Raw genomic sequence first — 18,321 nt, 5'->3', positions numbered from 1 at the left:
GTATTCTTCAGACCTAGTTCCTTCTGATTATTACTTGTTCGCATATATGAGTCGTAACCCGTCCGAGCAGCACTTCACTTCTTATGAAGATAGTAAACATGGGTCGATTCGTGGATAGCCTCAAAAGATACATCGTTCTTTTGAGATGGAATCCGTGAATTGCATGAAGGAGGTGTAAAACGAGTGTTTATCATTAAAATTCAAATTATTTAGTTCGTTTTATTTAGTTAACCATAAGTTTGATAATAACTATTTTTATTAATGTCTTAGAACTTCAACAATGTGCCGTGGGCAATAAGTATTATTTCATGAATATAATGTAATATAACTATCCTGACAAGTAGAAGATCGCTTCAGTAAGTGATCTGCTGTACAACTTATAATCTAAATCTTATTCTAGATACTATTCTAACTTATTTTAAAGCCTATCCCAACTTATTTTAAGGACTATTCTAACTTATTCTAGTTATTATTATATCACATTCTATGTGTCCATTAATCAGTTCGTATGGTAGTTTGCATTTGAGCCTATGCATTACACTGGCATCCTGCATATTTAACTGGTTGGTGAGTGCATTGGTAGAGTAACCTTCAGAGTACTTCGCACTAGTACTTCGAATCGCATTCGTTATAAGTTCTACAAAGATATCGCGCTAAATGAGTTTGTTAGAGATGTAATATGGGGCATCGACGATGACTCGCAACACTTTATTCTGGAGCCTCTGGAGAATAGCTATGTTAGTTTTGCTATTACGGAAACCAAATTGATGGTCTGGAATAATATTTCTCTCTGCGATTTCTCTTTGCGACTGTTCGATATATATATATATATATATATATATATATATATATATATAATTTGTAAAATAAATTATACAAAATATTTTAGTTTTTTTTTAAAATTAATATGCTTCAACGAAACCATGAAAGCTGTTAAAGCTTTATCGATTGTCTCGTCTCAGAACCGACCCGGTATAGAAGGAGAATCTTTGTTCGAGTATAAAAGACATAATGGGCATTATTTGGCAGCGAAAAGAAGTACTTGAGGGTCAGGTGTGAATCAAAACACTTTCCCGACACCTACAACAGAATGGGATTTTGAGAACGTCGGTCTCAACGGATGAGATACTTGTCGTTTTGTACGTTTTACTTCACCTTTTTCGACTGTTAACTGACCGGCCAGTTCACGACGAATAGTTTATCCACTTATTTTTTTTTATTTCTTTTTTTATCGCCATTAAAATAGGTATGTTGTACGCTCGCAGTTACGATTATATTATGTGTTGGAATTATTAGGTGCTTGCGTCTGTTCTGATAAATTATTCACTTTAAGAAAAATTTGATAAAAGATTTACTAACCGATATATTTTCTTTCATTTCTTATAAATTTTTTTTTAAATTTTTCTGTCAACATGGTGATACCATGTTGAAAGAACTATGTTTAGCAATGGTCTAATATCATCTAATTTTCGCACTTCTTAAGCTTTTTGAAATAGTGTGCCATGCTGCATCGAATTAAACAAGTATAAATCAGAAGGCTCTCTTTCTGGTAAGTACGCTAGGGGAGGCAGGATTTCCTATTCGAGCTGCGACAGTATATCCTTCATAACTCTTACAATGAATCACTGAGCAATGTAATGCAAGAGGATCACCTTGAGTGTGTTACTTACTATTGACAGTCAATGTTGTTGTTGTTGTTGTTCAATGTATTCAATTCACATTGGTAATCATCTGCATTAATTCATAACAAAGTACACCTTGCTGATCTCACCACATACACAGAAATACTTTATGGATCTAAGATTCGGTTTGGCTGTTGATGTGAATGGCATTTGGGATTATAGTAGTAGATTCATTTTTCATCACCAGTTACAGTATCTCACAGAAAACTCTTTTTTGCTAGGAAAACATTAAATACCTTTTTACTATATTTAAAGGTTTCCTAATATTATTTTCAATCATTTTGTGCGGTAGTTAGTTTCCTTCCCTTTGAACTTTTCCCATTACATGTAAACATCTAAAAATAGCTAATTCATCAAATACTAAGCAGTCTAAAATATTTTTTTGTGATTTTGAGCTGAGTTTTTATCCAATTAGTTTTGCAATTGATAGTTTTCAAACTGTCTTAGTTTTCCAGTCCGTTCTTTGTCTCCAAAATCAGAATCTCCACTTCTAAATCATTGGAAGCAAAACCGACAATCAGAGAATGACATACAAGCACTATATGTTTGTGAAAGTACTTGATGAATCTTAGCAGCGTACTTCTTTTAATCAAAGAACAATAGTAAAGAAAGTGAAAAAAGCAATTAGAAGTGCTCTACGTTTAACAATTTGAAGTGTTGATTTATGTAGATAAATATCAAAACCACCCAATTTATAAGTTATGTTACGTTGTTTAACAATTGTTTTCATTGATACTTCTCATTTTCAACAATAGAAAGCGCTAATGAAAATACATATAAACTTCCAATAGTGCACAACATTTTTTAAAAATTAAAAAAAAAATTATAATTAGTATTTGAAACACATTTTTTACATTTACAGTTATTAGAAAACATATATTTTTCCGTAGACGTCTCGATATTCACCAAGCAATATCTATTTGTTTCAGGTTTGACCCAATTCAAGAATTCATTCAGTTCCTCAAGTCCTGGATCATGTTTATCAGGTAAGTTCGAAAATTATTTCGAAAGTTTCTTCTTGAGAACTACTGAAGTATTATGGGTTTTATTCAGTTACATCTGTACCCTTTAAGGCTAGCTTAATTTTTTTAGCAGATTTCTTGGTTGCAATTAGATTTCAGTAAATGCATTTTCCACTTTTGCTATTAACGATGCTGAAAACTTAGTTTATAATAAGGCAACAATTTTAAACTAAAACAATTAAAATAACTCAATTATTAATATGTTATTTTTAAAATACATATTGCAGTACGACTTGTAAATTATTTTTTATGTAGGTAGCCTTAAAACTTGAATCACTTGAATAGGTCTACATAATTTGGAGCTCTTTAATCAATCGATTTTATAACTCAACATATATTCAAACATTGAGAGGTTAGAGGATAGACATTTTCAGATAAAGTTTAGTAATCCTTCATTAGCTGAGTGGCTTTGATGTAAAATATTTTTATAAAACATAGATGGCGCTACTAGAATTAAATACATATGTTTTTTAGTTAGTCTCAACCCTCAAAAAATGCGTGTATAAATTTGACAGCTGTCGTAGCATTAGTTTGTGAATTATAGCATTTTGAGTGAAGCAACTTTTGTTATTGTGAAAAAAATGGATAAAAGGAATTTCGCGTGTTGATAAAATATTGCTTTTTGAGGGGAAAAAATACAGTTGAAGCAAAAACTTGATGCCGAGTTTCCGGACAATGCCCCAGGAAAATCAACCATCAAGGATTGATATGCTAAGTTTAGACATAGTGAAAAGAGCACCGAAGACGGTGAACATACTGGACGACTAAAAGAGGTTGTTACCGACGAAAACATCCACAAAATCATTTTGAATGACCGTAAATAGTAGACAGTCTAAAGATATAAACTGAACGTGTACATCATATCATTCACGAATATTTGGGTATCAGAAAGCTCTGTGTAAAGTGGGCGCCCCGCGAGATCACTTTTGGTCAAAAACAACGACAAGTTGATGATTCGGAGCAGTGTTTGATGATGACCAAGTGTAATAAACCCGAGTTTTTGGGTCGATGTGTGACAACGGATGAAACATTGCTTCATCATTTCACTCCGAAGTCCAATCGATAGTCATTCGACTGGACTGCATATGATGAACCCGCTCCAAAGCTTGGAAAAACGGAACAGTCGACTGACAAGTTTATGGCGTCTGTATTTTGGGATGCGCATGGAGTAATTTTCATTGACTACCTTGAAGAATGAAGAACCATAAACAGCGACTATTACGTAGCGTTATTGGAGCGTTTGAAGGACGAAATCGCCTATAAACGGCCGCATTTGAAGTAAAAGAAAGTGCTGCTTCACCAAGACAATGCCCCGTGTCACAAATCAGAGAAAACGATGGCAAAAATTCATGAATTTGACTACAAATTGCTTCCTTATCTACCGTATTCTCCAGAGCTGGCTCCCAGCGACTACTTCCTGTTCTTAGTTCTCAAAAGAATGCTCGCTGGGAAGAGATTTTTGTCGAATGAAGAGATCATCGCCGAAACTGAGGCGTATTTTGAAGCAAAAAGGGCAAATCGTACTACAAAAATGGTATCGAAAAGTGTTTATAAGCGGCCACCTAATCTGAGGTCTGAGATATGGATGACATGATATGCGATATTATACGGTTAACTACTCCTAGTACTACCATAATTAAATAGTAGTAAATCTTAAAAATTTCAAGGGAAACATTATTTAAGTGTTATGAGTAGTTTATGCTAAGCAATATGCCTCAAAAGGTCGTAATTATATATACGAAGTACGAATTGTTTTGTTATCTAGCTTATAAGTCAGATACTCACATATAAAAACAAATCGTTGATTACAATTTTCATTAAACTAAAAATGAATAGAAATGTGATATAGTAAAGGATAATTTAGATAACCATTGGAACAAGCGAATTAAATTGAGATAAGTTTTATTCATTTTTGTTAAGACATATTTAAAGCTGTTAGGTGCTTGCATGTATTCGGATATTTTTTAACTTCAAAAAGGCTTGTCGTGTCGAGAGAATTTTTTGATTGTTTGGCAGCGATCCTATCATTCATCCAGTCAAGCCATGCCGCATTTATCTGAACAAATGGTGTTTAGAAGGTAGTATGTCAGGGTGCGGCAGATAATTATACGTATCCTTCGCAATTCCTGCAACGTGCTGTTGCTATTGCTGGTCTTTCTTGCAATATTACGTCGGTTAAATGCTGCTCAAATTTTGTAGCTAGATAAATGTAGTAAAACTTAAAATGTATTATGCCTTGCTGATCCCACCATATGCACAGAAATAATTTATGATTATGAGTATTCCGCTTCGGTGTCCCTTGTAATTCATGATTTCTGTCATTGGGATTGTCTGCTTTTTATCGAATGTCACACAACAATACTTAAAAAATATTCTTTTTTACCTAGATATCAATGACACGGAGATGTTGAAATGGTTCTAAAAGGCATTTTTCTTTCTTTTAGATCCTTCTCATCCCGTGTCTTCTCCAACATTTGGAAAGAGTTGATTTTGGAACTGCTAAGTTGCCAGCTCGCTTTTTCTCATTGATATTTAAATCATCATATGTAGATGTTTCATACTAACACCGACAATTTGGTTTGGTAGGCTTCGGTAGCAGATTTCTTCAAATCAAACAATAAAAGTAATTAATATTAAAAATGTAATTTTGAGTGTTCCACGATCTTATATACTAAATTACTCATTAATACTAAATAGAACTCTCTATGGAAATTGTTATTTTCCACAGATAAATGTCAAAGTTATGAAATATAACAGTCAACTAAATGTAATATAAGGATATAGTTATTAATTATCAACTTATTAATTAACTACTTAAAAATTAACTACTTATTAATTAATTTCATCTTACATTGGAGATGCTTAGTACAATCTTAACTTACACATTTAATTATTACTATTATTCTGTTGTACTTGCATTAATACGTAAGGTGAGTATGTATTTCCCAAGTTTAACATTTTCCTTTTCAAAAAATATATAACTTCATCAATTACGATATAGAGATTCTGTGTTGATATTTAAACATTGAACAAATATTTATCGAAGACAAATATTTATTAGAGTTTGTATTTTGTTATATATGAACATATAAAAAGAAATCTAATTGGTGACTATGAAACTCTCATAATTCTCTGACTTTAACAATCGAAAATTGGAAGCCTCGGTGCGAAAATGGAGGCTAAATTCCGCCTAACAAGCCATAAAACTATCTCAACGCCAACTTTCTGGACTCGGCTCCTATTAGAATCTTTTAAAAATCTACTTCAAAAACGTCTGCTTCGTTATATTCCGCTTTTTTGTCGACGTCTCGCGACACAAGACCGAGCTATTATACGTTTTCGGTCGATTAACTTCGACTAACAGCCTGTTAAATCCCAATAATTACGTTTTTCCAGCGGCCCTTTTCTCTTTCTTCGTTTCGTCGTTCTTTGTGTCTTTGCTAAAAGAGTCAAAATAAGGAGATTTATCTTTCCAACCAGTTTATTGGTGATTATTCACGCTTCTACCGTTAACAGTTTTCTGTTGAATTAGATATTTACGAAGACAAAGCAAGGAACATAAAAGGCGATACGGACAAACATATATACATTCTTATGTATACATTTCTTTCATATCAGGTTGAAGTTTTTATCTATGGGGCTTCATTGTTATCTTGTTGGCGTTGCGGAAGATTTACCACTAACATAGATTTGCTTTGTCGTTTTTAGAAGTAGAATTTGCAATAGCTGTGTTCATTTCTTTTAACTTCTTAAACTTTTTAGCTTGTTAGTAAACTTTCCTTTATATTCTTATCGCCCTCTCCTCACGCCCCTAGTCAGTAAAATACTTTTTTATCTGATTTGAGGTTATTTTCCTTATATTTACGAAATTCAAGTTTAAAGCTTACACTTTTCCTTTCCATGATATCATCAGTACCTGTCTAATTTAATTATACTTTTAATTTTATGATTCTTTGCTGGTTTGGTTTAATGTTTATTTATACTGTTTATACTATTTATTCTCTTATACTAGTTCTTCTCGAAGTTGGTCACTCAAGCTAAGTCGGTCACGCACTAAAGCATAGTTCGGAGACCACGTTGAGTAGTAAGTCGATTGTCATAAAAATGATTGACTTATTAACTTATTTTTGTTATTTCAAAGATGTTATTCAATATTAACACATTCTATTCATATTCGTCACAGCTACAATAGCTATTCCTAAAGTTTTAGTTCTTTATTCTCTTAATGAGATATTATAGCCTTTATTCTGAACTTAACCCATCCAAAGGATATATATATATACATATATATATATATATATATATATATATATATATATATATACATATATATACATATATATATATATATATATATATACATATATATATATATATATATATATATATATATATATATATATATATATACATATATATATATATATATATATACATATATATACATATATATATATATATATATATATATATATATATATATATATATATATACATATATATATATATATATATACCCTTGTTAATTGTTGATTATTTACGTTTGAATTAGAAATTGTAATAAAGGTAGTTCTCTGAGCTGTGGCGAATATACTTTCTTACAAATAATTCTATTGTCTATAGTAGTCTACAAATAACTCTATCTACACCGATATTGGCTTAATTACTTTACCATTCTTTTATTACCTAAGATTATTTGGAGGACCAATTTTTTCTTCTGTCAAGAAAATACAGGTTTAAGTAAACGAAACATGTATTTTATTTCATTTTGATTCTTAAGTAATAAATATTAAACATGGGAATCTCATGTTTTTAGTGGGCCAAAAACTGGTAAAAATCGTCTTAGGTAATAAATGAATTGTACCTAGGATATCCTATTAGTATACTATTTCGTTTTCCAAGATAGTAGTTTTAGTATCTAAAAAATACTGATTGCAAAAACATTTAAAAACATCACGAATGTATGCCATAACTGGTAAATATAACTGATATAATTTAGTTTTAGTAATTTCGCCCCTATTACATCCTAAAACGGAACAATAATCATATTTTTCCAACTATCTCACCTATTTTTAATCAATACCTGTTAATGAATGTTTCTGATTTTGAATACTTATTTTGCATATTCATTAAATGTTTTTAGCTGCTTTTGATTGGAGGTTTGTTTTAAAAATATTAATAAGAAATTACCGTTCCTTTTGTCTAAGGTCTGTTCAATAAAATTAAATTAACATTTCAATTGATAGTTGTCCAGGTATGGGGTGATTCTGTAAAGGTGCTAGGTATTCATTGTTAGTTAACTTGTAAAATAGTTCCTAATATTTTACTTCATTTGCATATCATATAATTTGTAAGGAGCATATCAAAAACAAATGAAAATAAATTAAATAACTCTAATTAAAACACAAAAAATGTAGATTATTTGGAAGAAAATCTAAATTATCCCGACATAATAAGTTTCTAATGTACCTACCTACCTATAGAATTTAGTTATGGGGATGTTACAAGAGAAGTAATATAAACATAATATAAGAATTTGATAATAAAGTCATGACAAGTATTACGAATGCATCCAGATATTATAAGATCGACAGGATTAATCAAACCCTTCATATTCCAAGTATCATAGATGAAATTTAGGGAATCGCAACATGATATGAGGAAAGACTTTACTCCATTAGCACCATAAGTGCTGCAATTCTTGAATAATACTGAACTAGGACTCAGACTCAAGAGAACCAAACCGTATGATATTACGTATCATATATCAAGCTCAACTGGAAATACCTGATCAATTAGGATTGTGAATAAACAGTATAAATGGATCTATTATTAAATATTCTCTTAATATTGTTTTAATTGATTTTTTTCAAAAATATTTAAATATTGATTATTTAACAGTAATAGCAACATTTATAGTCCGTCAAAGACATTCAAAGCCTGTCCAATAACTATTGTCACTAACGTTTTGAAAAATTTTGCAGAGATTTGGCAATATGCTCACAAGTGTCAACACAAATACCTGACTCGACGACGCATCAGACCTACCTACCTATAGAATTTAGTTATGGGGATGTTAGAAGAGAATTAATATAAACATAATATAAGTATTTGAGAATAAAGCCATGAGAAGTGTTATGAATGCACTCAAATATTATAAGAACGAGAGGATTAACCAAACCCTTCAGATTCCAAGTATCATAGATGAAATTTAGCGAATCGCACCATGATATGATGAAAGACTTTACTCCATTAGCACCATAAGTGCTGCAATTCTTGAATAATACTGAACTAGGACTCAGACTCAAGAGAACCAAACCGTATGATATTACATATGATATATCAAGCTCAACTAGAAATACCTGATCAATTAGGATTATGAATAAACAGTATAAATGGACGATCCATTATTAAATATTCTCTTAATATTGTTTCAATCGATTTTTTTCAAAAATATTTAAATATTGATTATTTAACAGTAATAGCAACATTTATAGCCCTACAAAGACATTCAAAGCCTGTCCAATAACTATTGTCACTAACGTTTTGAACAATTTTGCAGAGATTTGGCAATATGGCTCATAAGTGTCAACACAAATACCTGACTCAACGACGCATCAGACCTACCTACCTATAGAATTTAGTTATGGGGATGTTAGAAGAGAATTAATATAAACATAATATAAGTATTTGAGAATAAAGCCATGAGAAGTATTATGAATGCACCCAGATATTATAAGAACGATAGGCTTAACCAAACCCTTAAGATTCCAAGTATCATAGATGAAATTTAGGGAATCGCAACATGATATGAGGAAGGACTTCACTCCATTAGCACCATAAGTGCTGCAATTATTGAATAATACTGAACTAGGACTCAGACTCAAAAAAACCAAACAGTACGATATATAGTAACAATGCAAAAAAGCGCTATTATTTAGATAATTTAAAGACTAATTTAGAGAAGTAAGGGCCTATGTGCCTTCCTAGGTAACTACCTAGTTTTAAGTCACTGTAGAGATAAATTGTAAGTAAGTAATTAAAAAACATATCATTTCCATATACATCGCCTATCATCATAATATCACCTTACGTCTTTTTTTGTATAGCGTCAATCCCAAAAAGCCAATGGTTTGAACGTTGAAGGAAATTTCAATCTTCGTCTTCCTTAATGTTTTTAGATATATTTTTTCCTTTTTACCAGTTAGAATTTGTTAGCGTTGGACTTGAATCAAAGCCATCGACGTTAAACCTACCAATCGGTAAGTAAAGAATATATGCAAGTACCTAATATTATGTAGCTTGAGTGCTGAACATAAATAAGGTTGACAAAAATTGTCGTATATTCTTTTAAAGAATATTTTCTTTCATGTCTACTAAGAAAGTAAGTTAGTGGTGTAGATGACATCAAATATCAACAAGCATTATCAAAAATAATCATATTAACAAACGAGTAACTACAGAAATGGCACGGGTAGTGATCTATTGAAGAATATTAATATTCAGTATATATTAAAAAAATATCTTCTACTATTAATTAACGTGACTGAGAATGAAAATGTATTTCAATATGATAATGTGCCGCTTATATATTGCTGCAACTACTGCAGAATATTGAAATAAACAAAAACTAAAGGAATTAAAACATTTTCGTAAGGCATACAATACATTACAGTTTCTATTGATACAATTGCCTATTTCTGATACCTATTAAGCAAGACTAATTACCATTGAGAAAAATCACGAATTTTACATACATTTCTATAACCAATTCTAAAAAAACGGACTGCTGATATGACTTTAGCCCTTTAGTTTAGCCCTTATAAATAGCTTTTGGTTACTTTGATCCAAAACCGTGTAAACTTGTGTAACTAAAATTGAAATTAAAATTTAAAAAAGTTGATTTATATTTTATATGAAACTTTATATGTTGGTCAAGATAACGATTTCGGTTAAAGATTAACTATACGACTCTTGGTGAACGTTCGATTAGTGATGATTCGTAACGATTCGATAATCGACGATCGGTAAGTTCGTGCGCGAAAATTCCCCACGGCGGTGGACTACAACAAAAGCGGTGGCACATAGCCCGGGGACGTCCAATTATAATATTACCGGATTAGCGTCGAGCCGGTGATGTAATTGTCACTTCGGTTTCCAATTAAGCTCGGACAGGACACTTATTCCCGTTTCCCTGTCCTGCCGGTTCCTAATTAATTATTACGACATCACGTTCCTTTGTCATTTTCTTTAAGCGACGCCTTCAGTTTTTTTTTCGTTCGTTTATTAAGTGATTTCAAACAATGATTGAATGATAAAAGAAAATTGATAATTTTGTGTTGTTTCCCATTAATTTTCGTTGATGGAAATCTCCTCATTTCCTCTTCATACGAACATATTAACTCATAATCTCATAAAATCAATCAAAAAAAAAAAACAATTTTGATGTAATTTGTTTTTGATATATTTTTTTTTGGATTTTTTTATATACATATATTTTAGAGTCTCCTATTTACCAACTGTGGTTTATCTGGACTGGACCTACTGTTTAACGGGGGGGCTTCGAACCATGGTCCTCTGTATTAAGCTCTGGTCTAAAGCCTTATTTCATTAAGAATTAAGTCTGACCAATGGTCAATTTGGAGATCATCCAGGAGATGTTGGATCTTACACAATCTGCGTGACTGGGATCCTGATCTTCCTTGTCGGATTTTGTACTCTTTCATAAGGATAATCACAAATGATTTTTTTATTACTCTTCGTGAGTCCGCAATCTTCCATATTGGCAATAAGTATTTCTTCTGTCTATATTATATATACATGGCATTAGAAAATCACTTCATTAAGCAATCTTCTGTATAAAATATTATCTTAATTAATTAGTCTTATTCTAAAGCTTATTCTAAAGTATACATATGTCCAGTAATCAGATTAGGTGGTGTTAAACGTTTTAGTCTACGCACTTCACTATCACGTCGCATATTTAGCTGATTAGCGAGTACATTGGGATGCACTGACACTCTTTCGAAGTACTTCACATAAACACGTTGAATTACACTCGTTATAGGTTCTAGAGGAATATCGCGTTGTATCACTTTATTTGAAATATAGTACGGAGCATCCACAATGCCACGCGACACCTTATTTTGGAACCGTTGAACGATGGATATATTAGATTTGCTGGCGGTACCCCATAGTTGAATTCCATATGTCCAAATGGGCTTGAGTATAGACTCATACAGCAATATCTTGTTATCAAATGATAACTTGGATTTGCGCCCAATGAGCCAATACATTTGATATAATTTTAGTCCCAGCTGTTTCCGTTTAGAGAGTATGTGCTTCTTCCAGGTTAGGCGTCGATCTAAATGCATACCAAGATATTTAACATGCTCTGCTTGGGGGAGTTGACGATGATTGATATTCACTGGTGGACATGTTCTTTTACGCAGGGTAAATGTTATATGCGTGGATTTTGATTCATTGGCTACAAATGATAAACAGTCACAAACATATATCTGACTATATGACACAGAAGGATTCGAATCCGCGACTATCGCAACAGCAGGAGGATAGTCCTATCGCCTTTACCTCTGCGCCAACCAAACCGGCAATTTTTTAACTTGAATATTCAATAATTGTTTTACTATATATAACATTGCTTGCAATTGTTATAAACCCACATTTTAATCTATTATCAGATCCTCAATTAACTGTATGCAAAACGGGCGCCTCATTCCCTAACAATGGAATAAAACACATTCCAATAACAGTTTAAGATGTTTGAAATGATTTTGCGCATTATCTTATCACTGATGATGGTGACTTCAGTATGTCACTATGTTCCATGTAAGAGAACATTTTAACGACTGACCTGAACCTGATAATTTGACTTGTGAGCAAGAAAAATTCGGGTATAGTTACTCATTTTATGACAATTAGCTAATAAATAACTTTAACGTATTATAATAAATATTTAATTAATTATCATAAAAAACTTTTATTTAAAACAGGTCTACGAGTTTATATTTTTTCACAGTACTGCATAAATTAAGATCACATAAATAGATAGCTATAATTATATTAAATAACAAAATCAAATTATTCGTTGTGAAGCAACCGACGACAGAAATCATCAATTTGCATCGATTATCATAATCGAATTACCCGCTAGACAAACAACTCGGCTAACTTGTAAAATTAAATATCTTCTTGTCGCTTGGTCCCGTGTCTATCGTCATCATTCCCGGATTAATTGAAATTGATGATTAATCATAACCCAATGAAAAATAGTATTTGTATAATCTGGCGTTCACAAAAGGGCCTAAATCGAATCCGAACGCCACCCTTCGGCTTTCGCTTGCGGAGGGGTCAATTCTTGGGGGATTTGGTCGTTCAAATTAACAAATATGCGGGTGTTAATTCTGCGATTAATGGTGTGCACTGCGTTGTGTTATGGGGCGTTTTGTCCAAGGTGGCGTGAAGACATTTGTCCAGTGTAAATAATAATCTGATGCTCAGCGCATATAACATAGTGAAAGACTGAAAGCAGTACAACACGAATTTGATCCAAATAAGAATGTATTGTAGAAATTATCTTCTTGAAGTGTATATCATATTCAATGCTCATTTGTTTTCTCTACCTTTTCTGTAGAACGATTTGTTTTTCATGTCCTCTCAGCTTATGATATTTTGATGATACTCATCAAATACCCACAAAAATATTTCACTTAAACAAGCTTAATTATAGTATTATAGTATTGTGAATACCAGTCAATAATATTTAATTTATGTGGATTCAACTTTGTATATATATATATATATATATATATATATATATATATATATATATATATATATATATATATATTCATTCAACTTGCTATAACCCTTATCAGGCCACTGTTTTGTTTCAAAATTATTTTTATCCATTAAAAATTATTGAAAATTCTCTTAAAACCTATAAACAATTAATTTATAAAATATAATAAATATGCAAATATATAGTAGTTCAGTAATGAATTGGTTTAATAAGATTTATTGTTTTGAAGAATATTCTTTAATAATAGTTCATTTATCAAATTCCTATTTAACCAGTATTACAGTTACAACCGTTCACTCGAAGTTTCTTCACTCGTACTCGTTGTTGTGATAGCTTAAAAGATTATCTTCGTCAAGATCTTCAATAATTTGTTGTTTTTTCTATAATCAGTGATGCTGTATATTTATAGCGTATTTATAATTATAATATTATTTTGAAGCTTTAAAATAGTTGTAATTTCGAAATTGGAAACAGTATGGCATATTACAAGTTGTTACCAAGATAATATAGCACATAAAAAATTGTAGTTTCCGATAATAAAATTGTATAAATAAATTAATAAATCACTCAGTTAAATATCTCAGTGCTTCATATTTGTTCGAAAATCTCAAAACAACATTATGTATATATTTAATAGCAGTATATCTTTAATAAAATCAAATGAAGACATATGATAAGCAAATATCGATTTTAAAACGAATCATTGATATCTACTGGTGAAAATGCGTGTTTGAAGGTAACTGCCACCGAAGCCCATCAAAGTGTTCACTTTTAAAAAATCATACTGTTTTTACTCCGTTCTTAGTTGTGTTATATAAGTATTGGTTTTACTTTCAACGATTTAAAAATTTAAATTTTTATGTTAATAAAAAAGTGTAAAGACAAAGTTAAAGAAAATCTATTTCAAGCTCTTAAATAACTTTTACACAGCTAACAAGTTGATAAAAAAAGCGTTTTTAGATAGTTACATGCCATGGGTAAGAGCAAGGGGGGGGGGGGATTCCTGCAATGCGACTTGACTGAAAAGTCTATTTCGAACCGTTTCAACATCGCAATTCATCGCATTGCATGTTATATCTGACGATGAAAAGTAGATCTATTACAACCATCCCAAGCGCAAGAAATATTGGTCTAAAAGAGCCATCGATATCGACATCGAAATGGAACATTCATTGCCATGATGTCTTGGTATATGTAAGGTATATTACGAACTGCTAAAGTCGAATGAAAGTGTTACTGCCGATGTCTACTGAAGGACGTATTGTTACAAAAAAAAAAACCAAGACAACGCTCCACCGAGAAAACACAGCCTACAAACTAGATATAGCTTCCGGTAATTAAACCATTTGTTGAGATTGATTCAGCAATACTTGGCTGGCACACGGTTTCGAAATACTGAAAATGTGTAAACTGGATCGATGATTGGATTGTTGCTAAACCGACATTGCTTTATCGACACGATACAGCCATGTTGTCAAAAAGATGGGAAAAAGTTGGAAGGAAATAAAAATACCCTTTCAAGTGAAAAAAAATATAAAAATATATGAAAAATATGGAAATAAAAAAGTGCTGGTTAAAAAATATCTTGAAGAAACCCATATTAATGATTAAATTGATAATAATTATTGATATTTAATATAATAATTTTTTATTCTGCCTAATCTGCAATCTGCCCAAAGGGCAATAAGTATTTGTTATGCTTGTATTATATATATATATATATATATATATATATATATATATATATATATTTTGTTTTGATCTACTGATTTGTTAATATGAATTATTATATTAATTGTATGCAATGTTATAGTGGTTTTCTGTTAGAAATATCTTAATTTTAACAAAATCATTGATAACAATGAAATTGTAATATTTTCCCACCTTTCGGGTAGTTTATGAAACCTATTTAACAAATTTTCAAAGAACTTCTTTATTTTCGTATTGTTATGGTCCATTCGATTATTTTCCCTCTATATAACATTAAAATTATCACCTTTGAATCATAGAAGACGGCAATAAAAACAAGGAATTTTAAACAGCACGTTCTTCATAACTTTCTGCTGTTGCTTTCCTTGTAGAATATTAATGGAATAGTACTCAGCCCAAATCTACTATTTCGGGAACAAAATTTGACATAGTTAACAATGCAGCATAAATTGTAAATTGTTAAAAATAAATTCACTCGACTTTCAATTCTAAACCAATTCATGAATCTCTAAAGTATTTGCTGAAGAATTTGTTATTACGAAGTAAATATATATAGAGCCAATTTTATTGCATAAAATAAGAAGAAACAAATAGGATTTTAGAAGAAATATTTCCTTATACTTTTCGGAGAAACCTTTAACTTGATATTTAATTTTAAGCAGATTTGCAGATTAATGGCATCCCAAATATACAAATCATTAACGTTATATGAAACATATTTCTTAAGCTACCAAACTTAGTTACAAACAATTTTTAAGTTTTCCAGAGAAATCTAATTGAATTTTAGTAAACTTTGTAACCAACCATACGTAGTGGATTAGGTTATATTAAATTAAGTTTCCAACTTAACCGTATTATATTTTCTCCTATTACTCCTATGTCATATAGTTAGTGACTAGTGAAATATGAAATAATTTAATAGGTTAAGTTCGCTAAGTATAGCAGACTTGTGGGGTATGTTATTGGTATAAATTTTAATAGAATATTCTAAAATTAGATCTAAATTTGTTATTTATTCGCTTTTATCTTATAATAGAAAGATGATGATATATTATAAATAATTATAGTCTATCCAAAAAAGTTTTGAACATGCGTCATCTAAATTTGTGATGCCAAAACGTCGCAATGTTGATACCGTATCAACTCTGAGTACAGTTTGGCTTTGACATACTACAAAATTCTAATCTAAATAAAATAAGTAAATAAAAATATATTTTATTTTAACATTATAGTAGATCTAATTCATATATTATCGAAGTAAAACTACAATTAAGTACACAATTATAACAGCTTTCAGTTAGGGTTGTGTTTTATTATATTTACTTTATCTTTATTCCATGACCTATGAGCTAGAGTTTTAGGCGCATTTTTTATGTAAAGGTACCCCCTGGAGGCCTAATATACCTAATTATTAATTATATATCCTAGTAATATATTTTGCTTTCCCTAGAGAGCAATTTACCTCTTACGCTTAGTTCTTGTGTCCTTTGGTACAGAGTTCCCTTGAACATTTTGATATAACTGTATTTTTCCTTACTTTGTTTTGTTAATGCCTGTATACGTCTTGATAAAACTAGACTTAATCACTGCATTCTCCTTAACGCATTTGTCATATCTGTAAAACAGTTATAATTATTTGTCTCCGGACACATTTTAACAAACTGTTCTTTTATATTCTGAACAATTACACATATATCTATGCACATAAATCTTTTACACTCTACAATAACATTTCCTAGACTTATAATGTACTAATTATATACTCACCAATTGTTTCCATTCTCATCGCCCTGTCTTAGAAATTTGCAGCATTGAATTATATTATATTCAGAAATTTAAATTCCAGTGAATTAAGGTATTAATCTATCTAGCATTTGTTCACAATTCCATCATTTGTTATTTCTTCTTCAATGTATCTGATCAAGTTCATCTAAACCGATGGTATCAACCATTCCTATTTCCAGCATGAAGTACAATATCTGAAATGAGTTATTAATAAATATTATGACTAATAAATCCTAATCCATTATAATTTCAACGTTTACTTTTTTCCATCAACTTTTGTTGCCATAACAACGACTGAACGGAATGAACAAAATGTCACCAAATGACATATATAATTATAACCGACCTACTGTGATGATTTTATTCTAATCATTCTTTTTAATACTATAACTTCGTGTTTGACGGTTTATTCCTCGATATTATGATTTAGTCCCTCGACGACTAAAAAAACAAAATCAAGGATTCATTCTCGCTCGCTCGCTCACTCGCGCACATACACCGAGCATTAAAAAACGAACAAATCACGCTATAAAAGTAAATGTAGCGTAAAATGAAATAAGTGCTTGGCTTAGCGACAAGTTGGACGTGTACATTATCATAATTGGATTATTTCGTAGCCATTTAGCAGTGCTGGAACAACAACAAAGGGTAGTAACCGGTTTAATTTTGTTACATTAATATGTTCGCCCTAAAAATGGTAATGGAACGGTTACGTCATGAATATTAAAGTTTTTCGCGAGTATTAAAACGATAAAAAAAGCGACGAAATGAAATCATCATTAGATCGCTAAATATTAAACCAAGCCTTAAAAATCTAGTTACCCTGAAACAGTTTTTAATTTTAACAAATGATGTTTCATTTGAGTGATAGTTTGTAATACATTTGTCATATGTATTAATGGTTTCTAATAAAATAGCTTAGCTGGCTTGGTGGCGCAGTGGTAAAGGCGATGGGACAGTCCTCCTACTGTTGCGATAGCCGCGGTGATTGTTTAAAATTTGTAAAGAGTGTAAAATCCTATAAGGAAAATGATCTCAGTCACGCCAGTAACCAGGCTGGGTAAGACCGGATGTCTTCTGGGATGATTCTAAAGTTGGTCACTCGCCAGTCGGTAGGTTTTAATGCTGAGGACCGTGGTTCAGAGCCCACGTTAAACTGTAGGTCCAGTCCAGATAAACCCATAGTTGGTAAAAGGAGACTTCAAAATTTTTATTTTATCATCGTTTTTTACGATTTTGTATTAGTTTAACTCAATAAAACATTATTTCTTTAGAATTCTACTTTATTCATCAACATCTT

The 18,321-nt window shown here is 31.1% G+C and overlaps 1 protein-coding gene across 1 annotated transcript in view; it reads left to right on the top strand.

Annotated features, from left to right (window-relative positions):
• The first annotated feature begins 923 nt into the window (after positions 1-923).
• LOC143190860 (visual system homeobox 2) overlaps positions 924-18,321 on the top strand; it is a 134,804-nt gene continuing 117,406 nt past the window's right edge. The window contains exons 1-2 of the mRNA XM_076395430.1: positions 924-1,038; positions 2,612-2,668. Coding sequence (XP_076251545.1) covers positions 924-1,038; positions 2,612-2,668 — 172 coding nt within the window. The remainder of the gene's footprint in view (positions 1,039-2,611; positions 2,669-18,321) is intronic.

The sequence above is a fragment of the Rhynchophorus ferrugineus genome, unplaced genomic scaffold (assembly GCF_030347505.1).
Source record: "Rhynchophorus ferrugineus isolate W39M unplaced genomic scaffold, kcgeb_rfMv2 rfM2, whole genome shotgun sequence".
Taxonomy (NCBI): Eukaryota; Metazoa; Arthropoda; class Insecta; order Coleoptera; family Curculionidae; genus Rhynchophorus; species Rhynchophorus ferrugineus.
The sequence above is the reverse complement of the archived record's forward strand: the minus strand, read 5'-3'. Positions and strand labels throughout refer to the sequence as shown.